This window comes from Balaenoptera ricei, chromosome 15, assembly GCF_028023285.1.
Source record: "Balaenoptera ricei isolate mBalRic1 chromosome 15, mBalRic1.hap2, whole genome shotgun sequence".
Lineage (NCBI taxonomy): Eukaryota > Metazoa > Chordata > Mammalia > Artiodactyla > Balaenopteridae > Balaenoptera > Balaenoptera ricei.
The window spans coordinates 74,151,345-74,179,323 of NC_082653.1; the positions used below are offsets into that span (position 1 = coordinate 74,151,345).

The following is a 27,979-nucleotide window of genomic DNA, read 5'->3' on the forward strand; positions in this document are numbered from 1 at the left end:
CAAGCCTTGCCCTTGTTCCTTTGGCGTACCCTGTGCTACGCACCGAGCTCCTTCCGCTGGAGCTTAAAGTCTCAAAATAGGTTCTTCTCCAGCTTCCCTTTCTCGCGGCTCGCAGCTGCGGGACCTCGGCGCCGGGACGCACTGCGGACGCGACCGCCGCAGGCCCCGCTCCCCCTGGCGGCCGCGCCCCGCACTGCAGCGGTAGCGCGCCCGCCCCGCCCTGCCCTGCCCCGCCCTGCCCCGCCCCGCCCCGCCCCCGCCTCGGCTGGCCCGGCCGGGGGAGGGGTCGCGGCGGCGGCGTCAGCGGCTGCCCGGGCGGTGGGAGCTGAGGCGCTGGAGCAAGATGGCGGCGCGGGTGCTGCGCGCCGGCGGAGCGGCCTCGGCCGGCAGCTTTCTGCGGCGGGTCGGCCCCTGCAGCCTCCAGCCCAGGCTCTGGTGAGCAGCGCCGCCCTTTCCGGGAGCGGCCGGGGAGGGGCCGCCGCGGGGCGGAGGGCACGGGTCCCCGGCACGAGTGTACGCCCCGGCCCGGCCGCGCTCCCACTGGGCAGGGCCTCCCGGACTGCGGGGCGGCGGGACCGAGGCCTCGGTCGGCGCGGCTGGGCGAGTCGGAGCCTCGGCGGGGTCGGAGTGCCTGCCTGCCGGGCCGGCCGGGCTCAAGGTCACGGTGGGAACGACGCTCGGCGCCGAAGCCACGTCCGCGCGCCGAGCCTGCCCGGCCTGCGGGACCCTGACCCGGCGCGACCCGGAGCGGTGCCCGGGCGGCGGGCGCATGCCTGAGGCCGCAGGCCTTGAAGTCGCAGCCGCCTGAGAACACTGTTCGCCCGCGCAAAGCCTCAGTGCTTGATTCCGCAAACGGCAGTAGAGATAACCCTCACCTCCTGGGTTGTTGTGAGGAAGAAATAAAATACCGCCTCGTCCCCGGTGAGCCCTCAAGTGGAGGTCGGGGGAGTAGTGAAGAGGTGTCATCAGCCCTAAGAACAGTCGTTGACTTGCATTTAAAAGTAGATAACGAATCAAAAAGTATGTACAGTTATCAGCACTAAGGGGACGTTGGCTTCATGTTTAAACTTTTTTTCTAACCTCATTGGATTAAATATTCGGTTTTCAGAATCCATCCCTGAAATAGCCATGTCCCATTTTCCAAATCGAAAAACCAAATCTCATACCAACTTACATGTCGATTTACTTCTTCGGTTTCTTTACGTTGGGTAACTTAAATTTTCTCTTTTTGTTTGTGTTTAATTAAATAGTGAGCCTATAGAAAATACAGTTGGCGCTTAAAAATGGAAGCGGGAGGGAGCTACCTGTTTGTTAAACTCTTAATACGGCCCAGCTTTTTACTGATACGGCTTATTTAATGTAATCCTAGTAGCACTCTTAAGAAGTAAGTAATAGGATCTGCATTTTAGAGATAAGAAGGAACCTAAAGGGCTTGAGACACATGGCTGGAAAAGGCATTTGAACCCAAGTTTGTGAGGCTTGAGGCCCAGTGCCCTTCCTAGGACTCATGCTCAACTTGTGTTTCAAAATTTGATATTTATGTTTCCAAGTTGGTTAACAAATCACCCTCCTTTTATTTTTATTCTGTTATTAAGTATCTACTGTTGCTTTATTTTTTCACAAGGATGATAAAAGCCTACGAAATTGATATTTTCTTCTTTTCACAAAAGACAGCTGAGACTGAAGGCGTTCCCCTAAAGTGCCCAAGGTCACTTGAAGCTAGTAAACTGGAGATTTGGAGCCGGGTGTGCCCGGTACCCCCACTTCCTGCTGGGGCCAAATGCTCTTGACACTGGCGTCCTTGTCTCTATACAAAGTCCCCTGTCCTTTCTGACTACTCACTCCTTCCTGGGCTCTAGTCTGCTTTAACCGTAGGTGTTCTTTAGGACTCAGTCTGGACCCAGCTACTCATTGATTCTATCAGATATTGAATGTATGTGATGTCGTTGAAACTCTGTGGACCTGAGCATAATAGCCATGGTCACTCTCCCCAGGAAGCCATGGCAGAGGTGAAATCCCACGTAGACTTACAGATTGAGGTAGGTGGCATGGGAGAATCAGGGAACCTCCCTGCATGAGGTCATGGAAGGCCTCTCCGAGAAGGTGGTATTAAGCTGAGACCTGAAGGGTCAGTGGGCATGAAAGCCGTGAATGGGAGGAGTCAGGCATGCTGGGAAACCCGAGAAAAATCTAGGAGCAGGAGTAAAGGGAAGACGGAGAACAGGTGGCGAGGAGCAGGGGCCCGATAATTCCAGGCCTTACAAGCCATTGAGAGAGCTTGGATTTTACTCTGAGAGCCATGGAAGACGTTTAAAGGTATACACTTTAGTGTGACATGATCTGATCTACGTTTTTAAAAGATCAGCCTGACTTTGAAAAGGGGACAGTCAGGATGATGGCCAACGAGGCAGATGCTGGTGCCATTTACCGAGACTCGTTTGTTCCAAAGGTGAGAGTGCCCACCACGTGCCAGGTGCTGTTGGGAAGCATCAGTGAATAAGGCACACAGGGTGCTTGTTAGTCATTCAGAGAAGGAGGAACAGGTGCAGGGTGGGGAGGGGGCGGATCCAGGGCAGTTTTGAACCCGGTGAAATTGGAGATGGCTGTGAGCTACTCGAATAGAAAGACCCAGTAGGCAGTTGGCTTATTGGATCTATATGACTTCTCCAAGGAGATGTCTGGACAGCATTTGAGAGTTGTCAGCATATAGGAATGCAAAATGTTAATAGATCTATGGGTTTCAGTATACTATATTGTATTTGATTGAAATTTTTCATAATAAAATGCTTTTTTAAACTATAGGAATGGATGAGATTTGCTTGAGGAGTGTGGATAGAGAAAGAGCTGAGAAGCAGGCCCTGGGCTGTATGGATATTTACAGGCTGGATATAGGAAGGAGAGGCAGCAAGGGAGCTGGAAGGGGCAGCTGTGAGGTCATTATGGGTCAGTGCCCGGGGGCGGTATTTCAACGAGGGAGTGGTTCAGCTGTGCCAGATGCTGCCAGAAGGTCAAAATGACGGAAGAAAACCGCACTTACCGACAGGGGTGTTGTGAGTGACATTGGAAGAGTGGTTCTAGAGGGACGGAGGACGCGTTCCCGGGAGGCTGATTTGCCAAGCATATCTTCGCTCTGCTCAGTGCCAGGCCCTCTGCTCAGCTGTTTACTGAGCACTGCACCAGTGTCCCCCAGGTGCCGGAAACGACCATATACCCAGAATTTAACTCATCTTCCTCCTGCAAAGCCTGCTTGCTCCTCCTGGGTTCTCTCTCCCCAGCCATGGAGCATCTTCCATTTAGTGGTCCAGGCCAGAAACCAGGTCTTCCCCAAGCCCTTCCCCTCCTGCTCCCGCCCATCTAGTCAGTTGCCAGATCTGTTAGTTCTGCCTCCAACATGTCTTGACTGTGCCTCTGCATCACCACTCGGCTGGATTCCTATCAAGAGTGTAGACTTGAAGCCATTGGTGAGGGGAACAGCTAGAGAATTCCCCAGAACAAATGAGCAGGACATTTTCCTACTAGAAAGATCTCTGACATGAACCCTGACTGGATCCTAATCCCTCTTCCTTTCCACCCCACGTCCACCAAGAAAAAAATCTATAAAAAACATTTTAGAGACAATTGGGGACAGTTTAAGATGGAGTGGGTATTAGGTATTATAGAATTATTATTTTCGTTAGATGTGATATTTATCATTAGTGACGTGGTTTGTCCTTGATCTTAGGAGATGTGTGCTGAAGTATTTAGCGATGGTGTATCATGATGTCTGCACTCTGGTTTCGTATGGTTTGGTAAAAATGAAAAAGTGAAATATATATAAACAGTAAAAATTATAAAAGGTTCATTTTTTATCTAGATACAGGGCATAGCGGTCTTCGTTATACTGTTCTTTCATCCCTGTGTCTGAAGTTTTTCAAAATGAAAGGTTGGGGAACCGCTCTCTAGCAGCAGTGGCGAAGACAGATTTACTGGGCTTGGCGGCGGGGCGGGGGAGGGGAGGCCCATGGCTCCTGCTTTAAGGCAAGACTCTTCTTCGGGTCGGGCCCTTCGGCCTCTGCCCCTCCCCCTCCCCTCTGCTGTATTCACATTCCCCTGGCTTTGGCAGCTAGAGTTCTGCTTCCGAGAAAGTCCTTCCTCCCGTGGTCAGCAACCTGACAAACTGCTCCTCATCTTCCGGGTCCTCAGCTCAACAGGTGCCTCTTCAGAGGGCTGGTCCACGTCTCCCTCAGGCTGACCTAGACCCCACTCCCTCTGCCCCAGCCCACCACGCCCACCACCTGTGTCTCCACGGAGGGGCCCTTCTTCCCCTGGGCTGTGATCACGTTTGTCCGTCTGCTTCCACCAGCAAACCGAGCTCTGTGAAGTCAGGGCCAGGCTTATTCCTCTTTGTAGCCTCAGCCTGGCCCAGTGCCTGGCACGTGCAGGGCACAGTCTGTGCATATTTGGTGATCAGACGACCAAAGCCCCTTGCCTCATCCTGTGGTCTCTGTGTTAAATGTATTTCCCTTCTGTAATTTGCCCCGACTAAACCAAAACACCATCTTCCACACCTAATCAGGACCCGTGTCTTCTCCTCTTCACCTTAGGAGTATCTTTTGAATGTAATCCATCCCCTTCATCCCTCCTGCCATCATCTTAACCCAGGACCATCCTTTGGTCCATCCAGTGAGTATCAGATGCCTTCGGTGTGCCGGTACTGCTGGGCTGGACAGCCGGCCAGGAGCCCAGGAGCCACGCTCCCTGCCTTTCTTGCTTAGTCCACCCGCCACACCACTGCCGGGCTGCTTTTTACACCTGAATCTTTTCTGAAAACTTGCTAGCATTGCCCCGTCTACAGGATAAGGTCCAGCTGATAGGCTTGGTGCACGGGAGCCCAGCCCCCCTGGCCCGCTTGCCCTCCCATTGTTCCTCCCACTGTCCTGTCACACCCTGTTCTCTTGCCTTCCTGAACGCTTTGCTGTTCCAGAAACATGCCACACAGCTTCACGACTCCATGCCCCAGGACACCCCCAGGACACGTTGTTCCCTTTGACTGGGATTATCACTGGCTTTGTCCCCTGTTTTGCTTGTCCTCCAAGACAGAGCTAGAATGTCTCCACTGGAGTCCCTCTCGCTCCTTGCAGGCCGAGGCCCAGATGGTTCATTCCCTCAAGTTCCCACAGTGCCTGTGACCGCTCTGGCTGTTTACTGATAGGTTTTTCCCATGACAGTGGGCACGCTAGGCATCTGTTCATCTTTGTATCCATTGAGCCAGGCACATAATGCTTATTCTATTTAGAATCTAGTGTTTTGTAGGATGTGCTGCCCCCTACCTCACCCTCTGTAAAGTGCCACCCAACACATAAATGATGTTATAAAGACAGCTGATTGCGGTGTTTGTCACTCTTGGTAAAGCACCCTGGCCCAGCCCAGGTCTTATCACCCTGACAGCTGTTGGCATGGCTGCTTCTACCCCTTTCCGTGATTCAGCTTGGACAGTGAGATGGGCTGGGCACGTGAGGCCGTTTTGGTCACCTGCCAGCTGAAAGATTTCAGAGCTCGACAGTCAGCTGGGGCTATGCTGCGCCACACTGGTTTCCATTTGTCAAGACAGTTGCTACCCAACTTTGACAAGGAAGCAGCACTCAGGTTCTTGTGTGTGTCCCGTGATGTTGACTACTTCTTAGGTTAATCTTTAGCTTACAAAGTGTTGTCATATCCCTTACCTCATCTTACCCATCCTAAAGTAAATCCCTTTGGTATTAAAATCTGGAACGAATGCTCACTTGGGGAGGTTTGTGTGGAGGAGGCATCCCTTATTAGTGAAAATATTTTGAACTTTACAGTTAGATCTGGGTTCATATTTTTATCTTGCTGCTTCTTAGCTCAGGTTGTGTAATAACCTCTGTGAGCCAGTCCTTAAAATGCAATAATACCTACTTTGCTAGATTGTTCTGGGGATTAAATGAGAAGACAGGAACAAACTGCCTAGTCCAGTGCCTAACAGGAAGTATGTGCTTATTAGCTTGTAATCCCCTTAAGTTCTAAGGAGGAAGGGAAGAATTACTTTGGAATTTTTTTCCCTTCCAGATTTAGTCTGTCAATAATTCTTTATTATGCTCTCTTATTTTATAAAGTATTAAATGCCATAGGAATTAAATATCAATATGAGTGCACATGGTATATATGCTTGTCTATGCACTTCTGGAAGGATTCATTAAGAACTATTAGTAGTGGTTGCTTTGGTGAGTACTTCTTAATGAAATTCCTTAGTGCTGATATTTTTAGAAACTTCCATTGTACCCCTTTCCTAGTTGTTCATAATTGTTATTCCTAAAAAAAAAAAAAACTATACAAAGTCCTGTTAAAAAAAATCTTAAAACTTTCTACTTTGCATATCACTAATTTTATATGCTTGCCATTTCGCTTCATGATATTATTTAAGCAAATATCCCAAAACATGGTGTGTTTAAAATACTTTAAACATGGGAATTCCCTGGTGGTCCAATGGTTAGGACTTGGTACTTTCACTGGCGAGGGCCTGGGGTTCAATCCCTGGTCAGGAAACTAACATCCCACAAGCCACGTGGCACAGCCAAAAAAAATAAAATGAAATACTTTAAACGAATTGACAAAAATGTTTTTATTTTTATTGAAGTAAATTTTACCATGATTCATTTGGAGAATTGCCTTCTTCAGAATTAGTTTATTTATATAATCAAAGAGTGGGGACTTCCCTGGTGGCGCAGTGGTTAAGAATCCACCTGCCAATGCAGGGGACACGGGTTCGAGGCCTGGTTTGGGAAGATCCCACATGCCGCGGAGCAAATAAGCCCGTGCGCCACAACTACTGAGCCTGTGCTCTGAAGCCTGCGTGCCTAGAGCCCGTGCTCTGCAACAAGAGAAGCCGCTGCAATGAGAAGCCCGCGCACCACAACGAAGAGTAGCCTCCACTCACCACAACTAGAGAAAGCCTGCGTGCAGCAACAAAGACCAAATGCAGCCAAAAATAAATAAATAAATAAATTTGGAAAGAAAAAAAAAAAAGAAGAGTGAATTGAAAACAGAGACAAATACCGTATGATTTTGGTTTCTGCTAAAGAGCTAATAGTTTTTATATATAATTTCTTTTAATTTAAAAAGTTTTTTTAAAGTAGTTTTAAAAACAATTTTTAAATCTCACCATTAATCAGGTGCTGTCCTAAGTGCTTTAAGCATATTTACTAGGGGTTAAACATGTACTTAAAAATATACAAGAGTAAAATAAAAAACATAGTCAATACAGATATTATATGGGGAAAGATGTGTTTCTCCTCTATTTTAACTCTCCATCCTTCCTTCAGGGATACCACCATTAACACTTTTCTCAATTCTAAGGCATTTTAACATATAATAAAAGCAAAATGGAAGAATTTCCAACTTCTTTTTACAAATGCCACTTAGGACTATATATTTTTGTCATATGCACTAATAAGAAAAATTGCATGTACTGGTATTAACTTGTTATTTTGCTTATTTAACATGAGCTTGCTGCTTTTTAATCTTAAAAGATTTGAAAAAATGCTTTTCTGTTTCTTGATAACTATTTATAGAAAACATTTTATTGTTAATTTTATATTTGTATATTTTGTTTATATATTTGTAAGCTCCATCAGTCAAAAAAAATTTTTTCATCTGGTTTCTAGCTATTTGTGATAATATCCTATGAATTGGTTTTTAAATTTAAAACAGTCATATGGAGTGAAAAGTGTTCTGTAATGTTTGTTCATTAAAGCAGCAAGTCGATTTTTTTTAAGCAAAAAAAGAAAAAGGCTGCCAGTGTAACCCGTGAAATTTAGAGTTCTGTTTTTTCTAAAGCACCATAGTTGAATAAGAATAGGAATTTGTATTAATGTGGAATCCACACGTTCATCTCGTGAGACATTAGGGAATTTGCATGTCATGCAAGTTTTTCTTGCCTCTTGTTTAAACTCCCCTTCCTTAACACCTGGGGTCACTCTCTCTTTTCCTCTTATATTTGCTTTATGGTATCTGTGCCCTTAAACAGGTCTGCTAAGCAGATTGAAAATGGTCTGTAGGAAATCATCTAGTGTTTCCAAGAGATCCCCCCAGAAAAGGCTCACACTGGCCTGTCAGTAGCCAGACCTTGTTTTGAAGCACTGGATAAGATTTGAGTGTTTGTATTGGTCATTTGGAATCCCAGCAGGTTACTGCCCTTGGCATGATCTAGCAAAGGGCAGAAAAGATCATTTATGTGTACATGAATTAAAGATCAAAACAATAAAGAGTATGCCGTGATAGCCCTGGCCAGAGAGGATGGTCATCCGCATAAAGGCGATCGTGCAGAAAGAATGGGCACAGTCTCAAACGACTACATTCTGTATGATTCCATATATGAGACATTCTGCAAAAGGCAAACTATAGAGACATAGAACAGATCAGTGATTGCTAGGAGTTGGGAGACTACAGAGACATAGAACAGATCAGTGGTTGCTAGGAGTTGGGAGAAGGGTTGATTACAAAAGGAGGAGTTTTAGGGAGTGAAGGAACTGTTCCCTATCTTACTGTGGTGGTGGTTACATGGCTTTATGCATTTGTCAAAACTCACAGAACTGTATGTCCAAAAAAGAGTAATTTTACTGTGCATGAATTAAAGTGGAGAAGAGGAAGGGACGCGATTTGTCATTTGATTATGGTTGTGTGAAGTTAGGAAGAGGGTGAGTCTCAGCCAGGCTTTAGTTTTTAAAATCTTGTTCTCAGGTTATATATACCTATATACCTTACCCATAAAGGAGTTTCTAAACATGCACTTTAGATTTTTTTTTTAAATTTTTATTTATTTATTATTTATGGCTGTGTTGGGTCTTCGTTTCTGTGTGAGGGCTTTCTCCAGTTGCGGCAAGCGGGGGCCACTCTTCATCGCGGTGCGCGGGCCTCTCACTATCGCGGCCTCTCCCGTTGCGGAGCACAGGCTCCAGACGCGCAGGCGCAGTAATTGTGGCTCACGGGCCCAGCCACTCCGCGGCATGTGGGATCTTCCCAGACCAGGGCTCGAACCCGTGTCCCCTGCATTAGCAGGCAGACTCTCAACCACTGCGCCACCAGGGAAGCCCACACTTTAGATATTTTAGCTAATTTTAGGTATAAAAATAATATATGTATATGGAAAATTCTCAGAGTCCAGAAGGTTATACAACGAAAAGGAAAACTCTCTCCTCCCATCCCAAGCCCACTACAGTCCCCAGGTGTCCTCACTATTAGCAGTTCACTTTGTGTGTGTATTTGTGGTACTGTTCTGGGCCTACTTTTCCACGTAACTCATCTCAGCGATACCAACATATCAGTGCGTGTAGATCTACCTCATTCCTTGTATTGATTGCATTCTATTCTGATTTTGGCTCTACCTTGATTTATTTGACCAGTCCCCATTAATGGGTTCCAAATTGCCTGTACCAGGAACAAACTGGAAACAAGGTAGTAAGGAATGCTTGCACGCATCCAGCTGTGTGCACTTGTCTAAATATAGCTGCCCATGGGACATACTACAAGTGCAACTCTTAGGCCGAAAGGCCTACGCAGTTTTAATTTTGCTATAGATAATGTCACACTGCCCTCTAGGGAGGTCACACAAATTTGTGATCCTACCAGCAAGCATATGGGAATTAAACATGCACTTAAAATTCCACGGGTAAAGTGTAGTTTGTTACTTAAGTCAAATCTATCCTCACTTTCTGACAGCGTGGATAATAGGAGTTCAGTTATAAGATGAAAATAAGCAAATTATTTATATGTTAATGAAGTCTGTATTCTTAGGTTTTTGTGAGTTAAAAATCTTGATTCTAAGGTTAATTTAGTTTAGGGGTAAAAGTTTTTTTAACAAAAGAATTCATTTCACTTTCCCTGTATATTCCTTTTCACATTTTTTTGTTGTGGTAAAGTACATATAACATAAAATTTGCCATTTTTAAGTGTACAGTTCAGTGGTGTTAAGTACGTTCACATTGTTTTGTTGTACAACCATCACCACCATCCCTCTCCAGAACCTTTTCATCTTCCCCAACTGAAACTCTGTACCCATTAAGTAGTAACTCCGCATTCTCCCCTCCCCTCTGCCCCTGGCAACCACCATTCTACTTTCTTTCTCTGTGAATTTGACTATTCTAGGTTTCCTTGTATGTTTTTTCTATGTTGAAAATTTCCTTGGAGGAAGGAAGAACACCTGGTGGAACTCACAGAGATACATGTGAGAACTCGCCTAGGAGTGCCGAAGTTACTTCTCTCACAGTTTGCTCCTGCGTTCAGAGTGCACGCTGGTGGCATGGAAAGTGGACATGTGGTATCCCAGGTTCTAGAACAGTGCCTAGACAGTGTGCTCAAGGAGTGTTTGCTGAATGGATTGATGAATTTATGAAAACAATGTACCACACGACACAACCTAAAGACCCTGAGATCTTCGTACCTCTGATTAAACTCAAATTTTTGCATTTGTTATTCCATAGGAAATTGGCGTTTTCCAATAACAGACCTCGAGAGGACAGCTGGTTAAAATCCTTATTTGTCCGGAAAGTTGATCCAAGGAAAGATGCTCACTCTAATCTCCTAGCCAAAAAGGAAACAAGCAGTCTGTACAAATTACAGTGTGAGTCATAGGTTTGCTATCTTCATAGTTGACTTTTTCCCCTTTGTTCATAAGTTTATCGTTGAATTTTCTTTTGTTTCAGTTCACAATGTTAAACCGGAATGCCTAGAAGCATACAACAGAATTTGGTGTGTATACCAGACGCTCCGTTACTTGGGGGACAATAATGATTCTAATATTTGTCAGTTGCGCTAACCCTTGATAGCAGAGCGAGATCTTTCATGCCTCTTCTTAAAGCTGAACGTTGAGAGGCTCTTAAGTTGAGCTCTGTTGGGCATTACCAAGGGTGTTTTGATTTTAAGCGCTCTTTCAGCTAACTCCTCACATAGGCTTTCAGACTTTGGAATGTTACTAGACTCTTCAGGTTGGAAGGGACCTTGCAAGGCGGTCTAGCCCAGCTGCTCATCCAGTGCTTGAGTCCTTTCTGTAGCCCTTCCTGACGCTATGCTTAAATACATTTCATACGCTCCATTTCTGGACAGCTCTGAGTGTTAGGAGTTAGAATTCACACCCCTGGGACCTCCACTGTGTCCAGTTTTACTCCTAAGTAATACTGCCACGTGAGAGCCCTGTGTGGATTTCAGTAGAGCTGCCATTTCTTCCCAGGTCTTCCATCCGCCAGGATTCAAGTCCCTTCAGCAGATTCTCATATGACATGAAACCCATATATTCTTATAGAATTTGTAAACTTTAAGACCAAAGAGAATTAAGTGCATTAGTTCTAACAGAAATAGCATTTTAATGATCAGTTGTCCACAAATATAATTTAAAAGCTTTTTTTTAACCTTTCATATCTGCTGCTTTCATGAGAAAGCAAATGATTTTGTTACCAGAATCAGCATAACTTTCAGAAGCAACACATCTTTTGTTGTTTTATTTTTGGAGGTGGTTTGTGAAATGTAACATTAGTGTTGAGTTTCTTGCTCACCTCAGCACAGTTCTCTTTATTTTAGAAGTGCCCTAAAAACAAAACAAATGCTTTTTTTCTAATTCTCTTCTCATAAAATGAAATTTTTCTGTATGCTGATGTTTCCCTGGATTATCTTTCCTGTCCTGTTTTTTTTTTTCACTTCATCTCCTGTCTCAGATTCCTGGCTATCTATTCATGTTCTCACTTCAAACTCAATGTGTAGAATTACCCTGCTCTTCCAGTTTCTCCATGTGTGACACTCACCATGGTTTTATTTGACTCTTTCCTTAGTTTTATGTGATTAGCCAGTCACTGCAGGCTGTGCATTCTTCATGTGATGTGTATTTTGCTTCTCTTTGCTTGTTTCCCTCTCCAGGCCTGTTGAGGCCCATTTCCAAGTAGCCCTTTCTGACTGCCTTTCTGGGCTTGAAGCTGCACCTGTACCTTCACCCCACCCTGCAGTCCATTACCCAAAAGTTTGTCAAATTGATCTGCTTGAGTTCTGTTTTCTCCTTCATCATGTTTGTTTTTCTTTTCTCTGAAACTTTCAGCAGCTCCCTGTTTCCAGCCTGGTTTTTAGGGGCCCAGATAATGAGGTTCTTCCCAACTCATCAAGTTCTGGGTACAAGTGCTACCTACCTTACAGCCCCCATTCACCTGGGTCATCTGTGCAGGCTTCCATCTGCCACAGTAGCTCCAGTGCTGGGTTGTTTACTTCCTGCTCATGTCATGTGGCAAAAAGAAAACCCAATTCCATTTCCCTGACATAATCTGTCTTTCTCCACCCCTGATTTCCATCAATCCCGTGTGATTTCTGAACATTCATGGGTCATACATCAGATACATTTAATATCTGATCTTAATTTTAAAAGTAAATGCTACCCTTCAAAAAATTACATGGTTTGGTCATTGTACTGGGTCTTAAAGACATTTGAGTTTTCAGTTAGACATAAGAGCATTCAGAGCTTTTCTCTGTCAACTAGTCACATCCACCCAGTCCTAGTGCTCCGACTTCGGGTGGTGATCACTGGCTTAATATCACTTGACGTCAGCAGATAATCAGAACAGTTTCCATTTCTGACCCTTGATATCTTTTTGCATCCATTGTTGGATCTATATGGCACTTTTTCATCGTAATTTTTCTATTCAAAAAGAGTACAAGTTTTAGCTTTTCTCTTGGTATGATGCAGTTATGCCTCTTCCCTTTGCCTTTCCCTGTCCATTAGGATCTGTAATGTGGGAAGGTTTCCGTGGAACCAGGCTCTGACACCTCTGTTAAATTAATGCACTGCCAGGACCATGCGCGATCAATAGCGACAAACTGGGCCGTGTGTCCAGCATGGGATTAGGTGCGATACCTTTCAAATCCCCTCAGCTGGTTGAATTAAGTAGAAACTAATTTATGCCTCATGTCGTCTCTTTCGTTTGGATTCTGCTGCCCCTTTGACGCCCTTCAGGATTGTTGGGGTCGGGGTTGCTTCCAGACTGTGTTGTGTCCCGGCTCCGTCGTCTTCCTTAAAGCCCACTCGTTCTCTGCCACTGCTTCCTGTGCCTCCTGGGCCGCTCCTGTCATCTACCCCATCCTCCACATGACCTTCTTCCCTTTCTTTCTTCTCCCGCGTTCTTTTTCTACTATTCCCATTTCTCTCATCCTTCCTATCTTTGGAACCAGCAAAAGTTAGCTTTCATACACATCACCATTCCTAAGTATATACTTCTTTTTTTTTTTTTCTCTGAAACAGCAAATAATAGACTCATAGTTCCTGGAATTTTTGGACCTTTGGCTCTTCTTTATCATTTTTATCAATATACTTGAGTTACTTACCACTGTTGTAGATAGCTGGGGTATCAGTCACCTAAGCTTCTGATAAGTGGGACATGAGAGCACAACAGAATTCAGCCAAAAGGCTAATTCTGCACATCTTTTTATCATAAACGTATTCTGAGGTCAGTTGTCAGAACACAGAGTAGATGACCTTTTCCTGTTACTGATCATGTGTTGTCCACCTGGTGTCATTTTGGTGGTTGTTTAATTAGTGTTGCTCTTTCTTCTCTTTAAGTCAAGAGGTGTTGCCAAAGATTCATGAAGATAAACATTACCCTTGTACTTTGGTGGGGACTTGGAACACGTGGTATGGCGAGCAGGATCAAGCTGGTAGGAAGCAGAAGTCTTTGGAATAAACACTTGTTCCTTAAGCCTTTACTGTCATTACTTAAATGATTTTTAACATAATGCTTGTTTTTATAAGCAAAGCTTTCCAAGTCTCAGTCTAGTTTTATGGTTAAAGTAGTTTCTCCAGTAAATCACTGCAAAAACTCCTTTTTGATCGTTTTTCATGTTTGAATCTATCATTGAAACTTTATGGTGTAACTTGAGCCAACACACATTACAGTTTTGTACTGTGTTAACACCATGCGTATCTAGAATATTTTCAAGGTAAGAGTATCATGAAACTCTAAATGTATGTTATCGTTTAAAATATATTTCAGTTCACCTCTGGAGGTATGAAGGAGGTTATCCAGTCCTCACGGAGGTCATGAATAAACTCAAAGAAAATCAGGTAATGATTTTTGAAAAAGACTAATGATACAGTAGATGTTAGTACAGAATTAAATGACTCTTTTCTGTCATCGTTTTTGTTAGTAAACTGTTAGTTTTCTGTAGTAAAAATTTTATTATTTGGACTCTTGAGGTTGTATTTAAACATAGAGTAACCAGTTGTAATACTATTAAAATAATAGTTCTTATTGTAAAAGTCAGTTGTACCTTGATAAGCTGGAACTTTGAAACCGGTAAGTCAGTGTGGGTTACCTAACACATATCTGCTTCAGGAACTTACAACCACATTTTCTTCATCTTGAGCCGACTTTGCTATCCTCCCCCTCCCTTCACGAATAGGTGTGTGTTAATGGAGAATATTCTACCAGCCATACATTATTAGGAAAGAAAACCTTTTGTGTAGACTCCCTGCCCATATATAAATGACTTTTTTTTTTTTTTTTTTTGCCTTGCTGCGAGCCTTGTGGGATCTTAGTTCCCGATCAGGGATTGAACCCACGCCCTCAGCAGTGAAAGCACGAAGTCCTAACCACTGGACTGCCAGGGAATTCCCAATGTAAATGGCTTTTTGATTATCTGATGTTTTGAGGTTTCCATGTCACCTGTCTCAATATGCTGTCAAACACTGTTAGAAGAACCTAAAATCGTAGGAAATTAAATTTGTTTACTTTGTCATTTAAATAATTAGGATGACTATGTAGTTTGATATCTAAACTTGGACACTTTTGAGAGTGAAAGGGAATACTAATAGTCATTATGCTGGTTCAACAAGATGTAAACTGGGACTGTCTCAGGCCAACTCTACCCTATTTATAATAGTATTCTATTGTGGGAGGAACATAAATGTTGCTAAAGTGGGTTTATATATAAATCTTCTCATATTTATAATATAAATATGAGAAGATTTCATGAGCACCTTTGTTCACTCAAAGGAATTTGCGGAATTCCGTAAGGCGAGAAGCAACATGCTTCTCTCGAGGAAGAATCAGCTGCTATTGGAGTTCAGTTTCTGGAATGAGCCTGTCCCACGGTCAGGACCGAATATATATGAACTCAGATCTTACCAGCTCCGAGTAAGTACTGAAATAGGAGTTAACTGTCCCCTTGTTCTTCTGTGCAGAAGGACACGCACCCCTGATGCTGAGTGGGCAGCGGACACTGAGCGAATGTTCTGTGATGTGTGTTTGGCTCGTTTTCTCCCCTGTCCAGTTCTTCTCCTCTTGTTTCCTTTTTTTAAACCTTCCTTCTTTCTCCTTCTTTCTCTTTGCTAAGCTCATTTGTTTTTTATAGCCTTACACGTAAGAGGAAAGACCTAACATGCAGGACCAGCTACATTATATAGCATCTATTGTCATTGAACTAGAGCAACTAATAAGCATGTGACTATTGAATACATTATACAGCACTGTAAGACAAAAGGGGAATAAACTTTGTACGACTTTCTAGATATTTCCCTACTTAGGTGACCACTAAAAAGAAAGGCCCAGGTGGCAACATAGTTAAAGTGAAAAAGTATCAGTAGATCTTGTGGTCTAATACTCAGTATTATACTGGGAAAAAAACAAGTGATGTCCTTGTTAGGTTTACTTAAATTGAATTATTTAAAAATTTCACAATAAAGTCTGAATAGGTACCAACAATTTAATCATCGTGGGCCTAACTATAGTTTTCATAACTATAATTGGATGACTTAATTAACTCTCACTTTGTGTGTATGTTGTCTTCTTAGATGAAGCCACAGAATATTACTTCCACTATGGGATAGGTATGAACACAGTGAATAATACTATTTTGTTACATTTTTTTTATTTGTTAGATCTCACATTATTAAAAGTTAATTTTTAAGTTAGTCTTGTCATTTGATGTTTTTTATACTGTTAGTTCCATATTTCTTCACAGAAGAACTAACAAACCAAATCCAAATCTCTTTTCAGCCGGGAACTATGATTGAATGGGGCAATTACTGGTGAGTATTTTACCAAATGATGAGTTTGTTAAGTCTTATAAATAGATTCTTTTAGGCCATAGTGTTACTTCTAGAAATAAAATCTGGGGTTAGTGCCATGATTTGATACTAGACTGTTGTTTTGTTTGACATATTTGTATTATGAAATTTTTGAAACATATACAAAACTAGAGAGAATAATACCACAGGTCTCCCTTCTATACCCATTACTTAGCTTCAGTAATTATCAACACGTGGCCAGTCTTGCTTAGGTCTAAATCCCCCAACCCAGAGTATTTGGAAGTAAATCTCAGACAACATAAAATTTCATCTATAAATATTTTAGTATATATCTCCAAGAGATAAGGACTTTTTAAAAAAAAAAAAAAAAACCCCCCAGTGTCGCATGAAGTTATCTCATATTCTTCTTGGATGTTATCTTTTCTGAAATGTTGCTTTTGTCACATAAACAGAGCACCACAATGATACAGTTGCTTCTTTTTTTTTTCTTCTTAGTTTAGCAAAATATGAATTTTCCTTCAAACTGATCTATAGATTCAGCAGAATCCCAATCAAAATCCCAGCAGGCTTTAGAAATGCAAGGGACCCAAAATAGCTAAAACAACCTTGAAAAAGAGGAACAAAGTTGCAGGACTCACAGTTCTCAATTTCAAAACTGACTGCAAAGCTAGAGTAATCAAGACAGTATGGTACTGGCATACGGACAGGCATATAGATCAATGGGATAGAATTGAAAGACAAGAAATAAATTCTCACGCATGTGAGCAATTGGTTTTTGACAAGTGTACCAAAGCAATTCACTGGGGACTGATAGTCTTTTCATCGCAGGGTCCTCAGACAACTGGATATCCTTGTAAAAAGATGAATTTAGACCTCTGCCTCACATTATATACAAAAACTAACTGAAAATGAATTGTAGACCTAGATGTAAGAGCTAAAATACAACACTTTCAGAAGAAGACATAAGAGAAAATCTTCGTGACCTAGGGTTAGGCAAAGAGTTCTTACATAAACACCAAAATCACAATGCACAAAAGAAAAAAAATGGTAAATTATAATTCATCAAAATTAAAAGCTTTTGTAATTCAAAGGATACAGTTTTAAAAATTAAAAGACGGGTCACAGACTGGGAGAAAATTTTGCAAGTCACATATCTGATAAAGGACTTGTATCCTGAATATATGAAGAAATCATACAACTCAATCACGAGAAGATAAATAACCCAATTAAAAAATGGGCAAAGGACTTGAATAGACAGTTCTCCAAAGATACACAAATAGCCAAAAAACATAGGAAAAGATGGTCAGCATCACTAATCATAAGATAAATGCAAATCAAAACCACAATTATTTTCCATTCATCTTACACCCTTTAAGAAGGCCATTATCAAAAGAACAGAAAATAACAAGTGTTGGCAAGATACAGAGAAATTGGAACCCTTGTGTACTGTATGTAGGAATATAAAATGGGGCAGTCATCATGGAAGACAGTACAGAGGTACTTCAAAACATTGAAAATAGCATTACTCTCTGACCCAGCAACCCTACTTCTGGGTATATATTCAAAAGAATTCAAAGCAGCATCTCAAAAGAGATGTTTGCACACCCATGTTCATCACAGCATTATTCACAGTAGGTAAGAGGTGGAAGCAACCCAAATATCCATCAACAGATGAATGGATAAAAATGTGGCATATATATATAATGGAATATTAATGCAGCCTTTAAAAAGAAGGAAATCCTGCCACATGCAGGGTGAACCTTGAGAACATTATGCTAAGCAAAATAAGCCAGTCACAAAAGGACAAATACTGTATGATTCCACTAATACAGAGTTTCTAAAGTAGTAAAAACCATAGACACAGAAAATAAAAAGGTGGTTGCCAGGGGCTAGGTGCAGGGGAGTTGGTGTTTAGTGGGTATTATTTCAATTTTGCAAGATGAAAATGTTCTGGCGATCTGTTGCACAACAATGTGAATAGACTTGGCCCTACTAGCCTGCACAGTTGAAAATTGAGATAAATTTAATGTTAGGTGCTTTTTACCACAATAAAAAATAAAATCATAAAATAAATTTGAAAAAAAAAATTTAATGGGCAAAGAATTTGAATAGACATTTCTTCAGAGGAGCTCTGTGAATGCCTAAAAAGGATGTGAAATGCTGCTCAACATCCTTAGTCAGTATGGAAATGCAAAGTAAAACCACAGTGAGATAGTACTTCATACCCACTAGGATGGCTATAATTTAAAAGACAGAATAACGTGTTGATGAGGTTGTCAATGAATTGGTACCTCTACATTTCTGGTGAGAGTGTAAAATGGTACAGCCACTTTGGAAAAGGAAAACCATGACGTTTTACTTACTTTCAATTTATATATATTCTCTTTTTTTCAGTTACAAAATTTCTTGCTTTGGGCTAGATAATTTCTAAGATCTCTTCTACCTCCAAAAAACAGTTCTGGGATCTTTTTTTCTAATGAATCTTTTCTTCTTAGGTCATCAAAGGCTAAATAATGCAAGGTAGAATTCCTTTTCATTTGAAAACTAAGAAATACATATTTGATTGTATCCTATTATTGTAGACATCATTTTATTAAGGAATTGGGGGGTAGGGTTGATGCTATAAGTGTAGTAATTTAGTTGCCCACAGACTAGGATCACCCAGTTCTATGTTTCCGTATTACTCATTGAGACTTGCCCACCGTGGAATCCACAAGGAAGGAACTGAGGTTATTCTTCAGTTATTTTAAAAATTATTTATAAAGCCAGTTCAGCATTCAATTTATATTTTGGCACATAGGTAACTAAGGTGGTGATCTCCTCTTCACTACATGCTTCTGATTATTTCCAGGCTAAGGCAAGTTATGTTTTCTTTGCCTACTGAGAAAGTGAATGAGAAAAATTCAGAATGAAATGAACAGTCCTGAATATTTATCACTATCAATGAAACTGAGGGTTTTCCCCCTTAGGGTTAGAATGCACATTAAAGTGATTTGCTTAATTTCAATAATTTACGAATCAGATTTGTAATTTTTGTGAAGATTATGATCACTTAACACTACATGTAAGGTTAAAGAAATTAACATCACTTGGAGGTAGCCCATGGGGGCAATAGCAAGAGATCCCTCCTTTTCCCCTAAAGAACCTGAAAGCATGGGTCACCTTCGTGGAGTTGAGCATGTGGTGAATGAGAGCCAAGATGTACAAAGTGACCTTGAGGAGACTGGCTTCCTCACTCCCACCACAGGCTGCACTTGCTCTGATTCCACACCCCACTTTGAGATGTTCTAATTCAGTTACTATGAAGTTTGCCTCTAAGAAGAGAATGTGCTGGTCAGGCCGACTCACTTATCTTGTCTCTCACTGTGGATATTAGTGGATTGAATCCTTGTTCATAGTCTCCAGCTCTTTTAAATGAATTAGAATGAATCCATCTTCCCAAGTCCTGTCCACTCTGGGACCCTAACATGACTGAGACATCAGGCCAAGCCTGGGCAGTGTTGATATAAATTGACTGGGTAACTGGGGTGTGGAGTCTCTTGAGAGACGCTACCTGTGACCTTCCTACATCACTTGAAGCTGCTTCCTTCATTTTCAACTTTGATTCTAGAAAACTGCTTTAAGAAAACATACATTTTAAAAACTTGTTTAGGATTTCAAGTGCATCACTAAATATAAAAATAAAGTACTGGTGCAGACACAAAAGAAGGTGTTTAAAAAGCTGATGCCTTTTGCAGCAGGGAATCTTAAAAAGCAAAGTTTAAGGCAAGTGCCAATTTTTAACCAATTTAATCACAATTTCATGTTATACACATAGACACATGTGTATCCACACATGGTGCATACATAATGAATGCCATTTGGTACTCATTTTCCTAACGGTTTGCTCAGGTAAGGGGGCAGAAAAGGAGGCAGCTTCAGTGTTGGCAGTGACAGTGGACTGCCAGGAAGCTCACGTCCATGGTTCTTCCATATGCTGTCCAAGGGGTTGCAGAATTTGACACCCGCCCTCAGCCGTAGATCACAGAGCTTGCGGGTTTCTCAGAGCTCACGGTGTGCGGCTGCTTTGTAGGTGCGGTGCACTTCCTTCCTCTCTGTTTTAAGCCCTGTTCTCGAGGCAGGGTCCCTGCCTCCCTTGGAGTACAGTGCCTCTGGCACCATGGGCTTCTTGGATCGAGAATTCCCTCACTTTCTCTCAGTGTGTTCTTGGAAAGCAGCTTTTTTTAAGTTGACAGGTCCTACCCTCTGCCAGTTTTCTAGACTTTACGTTAAGAATCAGCAGTGCAACCACATATCCTCACGTTGTTGTTTTTATTTTTCATTTTTATTTATTTATTTATTTTGGCTGTGCCGGGTCTTAGTTGCGGCATGTGGACTCTTAGTTGTGGCATGCATGAGGGATCTAGTTCCCCAACCAGGGATCGAACCTGGGCCCCCTGCATTGGGAACATGGAGTCTTACCTACTGGACCACCAGGGAAGTCCCATGTTGTTTTTATTTTAATAGTTATGAATTACTGTCTACTTTTCACGAAAATGACTGCTGTAGCTACAGAAAGGTACATTTACATCTTATGTACATTAAAATAACTTTCGAATGCATTCTGAACCACTTGCGCTGAGGATGGAGGGAACTCACTGATACTTTTTAACATACCTGATTCAATATCTGAACGTTGTTTTTTTTCTTATAGGGCTCGTGCAATTCGCTTCAGACAGGACAGTAATGAAGCAGTTGGAGGGTTCTTCTCCCAGATTGGGCAGCTGTATATGGTGCATCATCTTTGGGGTATGTTTTTTTCCCTTCATTTTTGTATTCCTGCGATTTCAGAGTTCATTACTAACTAACTTGTCCTAGGCAGTAAATCGTATCTCAAGTCAGGAACCTCAAACACTGCAGCTGACCCAAATGTCCCAGATGGAACATAGGTGCTGGGCTACGCGGAATAAGAGGTCAATAGTGAAGGGTCCACAGATGTGCGGCACGTCAGTGAGCTGGTGAAAGTGAGAGTGGGGCGAGAGAGGTGAGGCAGCAGCCCCAGGCGAGGGGAGATGATGGAGCTGCCCCCGGCTCCCTCAGGGACGGTCCCGCTTTCCATGCAGAGGAGGTGCCCACACGCGCGCCCACCCCCTGCCTCGGGTCTGACTCCACTGTCCCAGAGGCCCTTCTCTCGCCTTTTCCATCCCCGCCCACTTTGGTTTGGCACCGTCTTTGGTGTCTTTCAGGGCCTGACTCAGGTGTTCCCCTTTGTCCCCAAGGGAATGTCGCTGTCCCCTGAGCCCCCAGAGCCCAATACTGTGTGTGTGGTCACAGTCATGGCTGTTTGTGTCTGTCTCCCTGCTGAACAGGAACCGGGTCTCAGCAGTAGCTTGGTTCATTCTGGGCACATTTGTAAATGGTTATTAAAGTTAAAGAGATGAAAAGCATGACTTTTTCCAAACCTTATGAATTTGCTGAGGTGTTGGTTTGCCCTGTTTGGTCCACCAAGTGCTGCGGAGTCACGTGCCTGCTGGGTTAGCAGGAGGCTCAGAGACGGGTGACAGGTCTGCTGAGCGGGAAAGCAAACCTGAGTGACAGGCCACCAGGCCGTGCGCGGTGAGTGACGCAGGGAGTTCCAGTGGGGGTCCTCCTCGTTAGGAGTGTATATCGGGATATAAAGGGATACAAAGCTATGAAATGGGGGAAAACCAATGAAAGGTGGAATACGAGCTAGACTTCAGCATCTAGATGGGACTGACAGGTAGAGGTGGGCAGGAGGGGCTGGAACAGCAATGGAGACACGGGAAATTATAAAAAGTGCTCAGGAAACTACAAATAGTGCCGACGGGCTAAATGGTAAGATACCTGCCAGGGACCTGGGTTTAAATGGGTGAGTTGAGGCAAGAAAAGTCATTTTCACATTGTGCCCCTGGAACCTTTCCCTGAAACCCTCCGTGTCTGGGGGGGAGACCCCACTCCAAGCCCCCGCCAGCCGCTGCTCACCTCAGCCACACACACTGGGCTTCCCCGGCATTTAAAAGATTGAAACCTGCACCAGATGATTAGAGGCCGCCAGTAACCCTCAGCTCCCGGAATGTTGGGGGCAGTGGTGTTCCTGGGAGCTGTTTTCTAGCCAGCTGAGATTTGACCTCCTAAGGATCAGAGTTTTCAAATGGAGTAGATTTGCAAACAGATCTTTAAAAGATGTGTTCTGTGTCCCTGCCTTTTGATTATACTAAGTGTAATTTAACCTTTATGGGTTCAAGGTGGGAGTGAAGTCATTTTTATCATTATTTTTTAGTGCATGATCTGTCCAGAGGATATAAACTGGAAAGACAGACCCCTGCCCTTCCCCAGCCTGGAGGGGCCTCTGAGGGCGGCCTCTAGTGAGCGAGCGCGGAGACGGATGGGTCAGGACCCACGTGCTTTGGCGCACAGGCAGAGGTCAGGCACCCGTCTGCTCTGAGGCCCTGCCCTTCTCCACCTTCCTTTTTGTCTCGAGTCTGTGTCCCAAATGTCCACTGCTCACTTCCTACTTATAGGAAAAAGTCTTGAGATGTGCAGAGATGAATTCTCAGTTGTCTGCCCCCAAAACTTACCCTCACTTTTCCATATTTTTTAAAGAGAACCAACATTTATCAAGCACCTCCAGTGTGTTGGTTATTTATGCACCATTCCCTTTAATCCGTACAGCCACACACCACAAATGAGATACCTGTGACTCATGGGTGGTGAATAAATCACCCAGAACCCACAGCTGTTCAGGAGCTGAGCCAGGCTCAGACGTCAGCAAGTCTGGCTTCAAAGCAGGTCTTCCCCCAGCACAGCCCCCCTTCCTGTTACCCTCGCACATGATGCCATCCCTCCCCCACCTCCTCAAGGCCTCGCTGCAGCCACGGCTCCTCCACCACCCGATCCGTGGCCTCCTTCCCTTAGTATATGAATGGGCTCAGTGCCTCCCATCTTTAAAAGCCTCCCCAAACCCAAAGGTGCATTGACAGATGAACAAAATGTGGTTTGTTCAAATTCATAGAAACAGAATGTAGAGTAAAGTGTATCGGGTTGGGGGAAGAGGGGAATGGGAAGATACCGTTCAATGGATAATGGTGGCACAATGTGAATGTACTTAATGCCACTGAACTACACATTTAAAAATAGTTAAAATAGTAAATTTTGTTATGTATATTTTACCCCCCCCCCAATTTTTTTTTTAATTAAGAAAATTTGTAAAAGAACACAGGCCTCTCCAACCTGTGTTCCCTCTGGGGGTGGGGGGGGCGAGTGGTCACCACATGGTGCCCTAGGTGTGCACCTGACCCCGGTGAGGTCATTGTTGCCTGTCACATGAATGTTAACTGTTTTCCTCCGGGTGGTGAGAGGTAAAAGATTTTGTTTTCCTTCTGTTTTTCTGCATCTTCAATATTTTATGTAATAAATTTATACTCCATTACTAGTGGAGGGAACTTTTGTCTTTAGATGGTCAAATTGCCAGGCCTGCAAGGTTAGGTCTTCTCATAGGGAGAAGGAAGCCCCAAAACAGAAACTAGAACTGAGGAGGGAGCCCTGGGTGATCTCTTAGTCACGACTGACACCGTGTTCAGATGCCTAGGAGGCATTTCCCTGGTCACTGGTTGGAAGGATCTTGCCCGGGTTGGGAATCAGAGACCAAGGCACCTGGGTGAGATATCCGAATTGTACCCCAAGGACTCTGACCCTTGGCCCATGCTCTTCCCTCCACCTGGAGCGCCTTTCCCTCCCGTTCCTGCGTGTCGATGATGAAATGGCCTTTTCAACCTTGAAGACCCACTTGGTCAGATCACAGCTTCCAGGCAGCTCTCCCTGGTCAGCTGTGTTCTCCCTGTTGAGTCTCTTTGTTCTCCACTGCCTTGAATACAGTCTCACCCAGATCACTGTAGTGCTTTATAAATGCTGAGAAAAATGGAATCTAATATTGCTTATCCGTAGTCTGACAGTGTGTGGTTACAGATTTAACATGTATTGAGGAAGTTCACTTGGTTTGTAAAGGCACGTCTTGAATCCGCTAGACTGTGAGCCTTGAGAGCGGGTTGTTTTGCGTCTCCCACACGGCCTGACAATTTTGCTCAGAATAGCCAGCTCACAGTCATTCCAGCTTAGTACTGAGTTCCCAGAGTATAGGTGGTCCCTGACTTACGACGGTTCAACTTAGAATTTTCCAACTTTACGACAGTGCAAAAGTGATCCACATTTAGGAGAAACTGTACTTCACATTTTGAATTTTACTCTTTCCCCGGGCTTTCGATACATTCTCTCGCGATGCTGGGCAGTGGCAGCCGCAGCTCCCAGTCAGCTGCACGATCACGAGGGTGAACAACCAATACACTTAAAACTATTCTGTTTTTTACTTTTAGTGCAGTATTCAGTCAGTTACATGAGATATTCAACACTTTATTATGAAATAGGCTCTGCGTCAGATGATTTTGCCCAACTGTAGGCTAATGTGAGTGTTCTGAGCACGTTTAAGCTAAGCTAGGCTAAGCTAGGATATTCCAGTAGGTTAGGTGTATTGAATGCATTTTCGACTTACAATATTTTCAGCTTACAATGGGTTTATTGGGATGTAACCCCATCATAAGTTGAGGAAGGTCTGTAGGCTCTTTGAGAAAACGAGGAGTGCAGCAGAATCAACACTTAATGGATACACAGTTGACCCTTGAACGTTCAACAAAGGTTTGAACTGCTGGGGTCCACTTATATGCAGACCTTTTTCAGTAAATACACACAGTACTATATGACCCATGGTTGGTCAAATCCAGGGGTACAGAACCATGGATACAGAGGGCCGGCTATGGGATTTGAGCACCTGCAGATTTTGGTATTCACAGCGGATCCTGGAACCAGTCTCCCACTGTACTAGTGGAATTATGTTTGGTTTAAGTCTTAATTCTTCTGTGTGGCTATTTTTAAGCTTACAAGGATCTTCAGACCAGGGAAGATATACGGAATGCAGCATGGCATAAACACGGCTGGGAAGAACTGGTATATTATACAGGTAATATCTTAATAGGCATAAAACATTTCATTCTTCTCATCTCATTGTTTTAATGTTCTTTCACCCTGAAGCTAATATGTATTTTTAAAAAAAAATAGTACGTTGCTCTAGGATCGTGAATTGTAAGGTTGAGGGAATGGAGAAATAGTCATATTTTTCTTTGACAGTTACAGGACATTTTTTCAATAGAGAATATTCATTCTTTCAAGTATATATGTTGTCTGGTACAGTTCTCAGATCTTTGTGTATTGTAAACTTTACATCATTACCCTTTTTGTACATTTCTGTATTCTCTGAAAATTTATTATACAAATAAATCTTTTTCTAAGCTTTTCCTTTCTCATCAAAATTGTCCATTCCCCAAAGCATTACAATTTAATACAGCAATTAAAAAGTAATTTTGAAAATTAATTTGGTATTTAGACTTTCCATATGTACATGTATATGCATGTGTACATACGTGTACACCTATACATGTATGTATACACACACACACACTCACTATGAAATCCTAGTTGCGTGATTTTTAGAAGAAAACAGCCAGGCTGAATACCACCCAATGACACCAATGCAGGTACCACCTATGTTGCATGTCAGGTACATTTAAGCCCATATCCTACCAGGAAGATCAAAGAGTAATTTGTTCTGGAAAATAACTATTATCTTGTCTTTTAATTCAAAAAAATCATATAACTGTATGTGGCTTTGCTGTTTATTCTTACATTTCCATCAGTTCCCAAAGATGTGTTTTACTTAGCACTGACAGTTCTACAAGTACAGTGTATTTGTTCCTTTATACAGGATACAGTCAAATTATTTGATGTTATATAAATTTTAATTCAGTTGAAAGAACCTTCTGAGAAAGCACCATTTTTCTCATAATATGGACTTTCCTAATTTCCTACAAATGAAACACATTTCCAACAGAATGTTTTAATATCATCTTATAGGATGTCAGCTGATCTGTCATCAGCTTGTGTATTTCTTCCCCTGAGATCAGTCCTAAATATTCCAGTACTCTATTCTGATTTCAAGCAGCATGTCTTCTGAATATTCTTAGCAACCTATTTGTTAATGTATATTTACTGCAGTCTGTTTAGAAAAGAACCAGCCCAGTAATCTTGATCTTTGTTGTCAGTCCCACTTATTCAGGAAATGGAATCCAGAATCATGATCCCACAGAAGACTTCACCCCTCCAGTAAAGCTACAGAATTTCGATGTGCCTACATAAATTTATGTGACAAGTACTTGTCATAAATTAATTTGAACTGTATATCAAGTGAAAAAGAAACACTGAATTGTAAACTGCTGTATATAGCTTGTAAGAGACCTCTTTAAAATTTACAAAATCACAAGAAAGTAAACTATTACAGTTTGGCTGATTGTAACAGTGCTCTGTAGTCCTCTGAAACATCCCTCTATTTGTCGAATATACCTTATAATACCCAGCCACCTCTCCCCACCCTCCAGGAAAAGAGGGCCCAAATTAAAATTGGAATCATCTCCAAATAAGAATCCAACCATGGAAAAAAATTAGCCATTTCTTTATGAAAAGCAAATCTGTTTTATAATTACAGATTTTTAGACAAATTTCTTGTATCAGGAAGAAATATAAATTTTGTCATGTTTCTGTAGCATTTTTCTGAGTCTCAGACTAGGAACAAATTATAAGTGTACCCAATACCTGAAAATGTTTTACTTCACTCTCATTTTTAATGTCAGCATAGTAAACAGTGTATCATTACTGAGCTGGAAGTGGTTGATCGGTAATTCAGTCTCCACATTGTGTATCGTGATATCTTTATGTGAGAGGAAAAAAATGTCTTGAACCTGTGTATTATATGTGACTTTGAAATGAACACCTTGAATAGCACTAATTTTTATTTGTAATATTTTTCTATAACAAAACGAGTAGCACTAGGAAAAGAGGTTTTATTTTGTAAACAATCATCTGTGACCTCAGACATTCTCTGGTTAATATTTTAGTAAGCTCACAGACGATTTTTCCAAGATCATGTATGAGGGGTGGTGCATGTTGAGATTTAAATTGGCATAAAGCTGCATACTTTGTCTAGCTCTGATTTAGTTTTTTAATATAGTGTGCCAATTTTGTGACTGTAATCATGTGAAAGTCCTGTTGAAATGAAAAATTATGGCTGACACCCAGATCAAAGAATTTATGTTAAAATAAAGTGTGAATAAAATTCTCATATCAAATGTCAAGCTTTTACATGCGAATGGTTTTCTCCAAGAACATATAAAAGTCAATAAAATCCTCTTAATTTTCACATATTACATGTTTGCGATCTCTTTTTAATGACTGGTGCTGAGAATGACCCTGTCACTCTTGAAAGATAGATAGCTTGTCCCAGTTCAATGGGCATATGTGCGTCTACAGAGTAAAATATTAAATAGGCTCATCGGCCACTCTTTATGGCCACTTGGTAGGTGTTGTTATGAGGAATGGGTGTTTGGGTACCAGTGCATGATGGCCTGATGTTTGGGGGCTGGGACTGCCAGTGGAAGAACAGGCTGTGCTCCTTGATGGGGTACTTACCCTCCTGGGTGTTGAGTTCCTTAACCTATAAAATGGGGAGGTTGAATCCAATAGCCTTTAAGGTCCCTTCAGCTCTGAATTTCTGTAACTGGCTCTTCATGGTGGCACAGGAAGCAGTGGGAGAGAGAGGGTATAGCAAGCTTTGGCACAGAAAACCTGCAGTTTAGCACCAGCTACTCTACTGATTGATTAGATGGCTCAGAGCATGTTTGCAGCATGTGAATGAAAACTATATGAAACTGCTTTCTAAACTACTTAAAGAAAAATGGTAGAATTACTATTACTAGTAAAGGTAATCTAGCTATTCAGAACTGAAAAAAAATCGCTGGGAACAGGGAATTTTCACTTACAAAATTGCGT

General features: G+C 42.4%; 1 protein-coding gene across 1 annotated transcript; it reads left to right on the forward strand.

Annotated features, from left to right (window-relative positions):
• Nucleotides 1-282: 282 nt before the first annotated feature.
• NIPSNAP2 (nipsnap homolog 2) lies at nucleotides 283-27,354 on the forward strand. The gene is made up of 10 exons (XM_059895869.1): nucleotides 283-435; nucleotides 10,476-10,615; nucleotides 10,698-10,743; nucleotides 13,586-13,680; nucleotides 14,016-14,086; nucleotides 15,018-15,158; nucleotides 16,020-16,051; nucleotides 20,745-20,839; nucleotides 24,978-25,061; nucleotides 26,200-27,354. The coding sequence occupies exons 1-10, from the start codon at nucleotides 344-346 to the stop codon at nucleotides 26,262-26,264; spliced, it is 861 nt and encodes a 286-aa protein (XP_059751852.1). The 5' UTR covers nucleotides 283-343; the 3' UTR covers nucleotides 26,265-27,354.
• Nucleotides 27,355-27,979: the final 625 nt, after the last annotated feature.

Coding starts and splice junctions, on each gene's coding strand:
- NIPSNAP2 (XM_059895869.1), top strand. CDS start 344: ATGGCGGCGCGGGTGCTGCGCGCCGGCGGAGCGGCCTCGGCCGGCAGC. Junction 15,159..16,019: donor TCAGATCTTACCAGCTCCGA/GTAAGTACTGAA, acceptor ATCTCTTTTCAG/CCGGGAACTATGATTGAATG. Junction 25,062..26,199: donor AGAACTGGTATATTATACAG/GTAATATCTTAA, acceptor CTTTGTTGTCAG/TCCCACTTATTCAGGAAATG.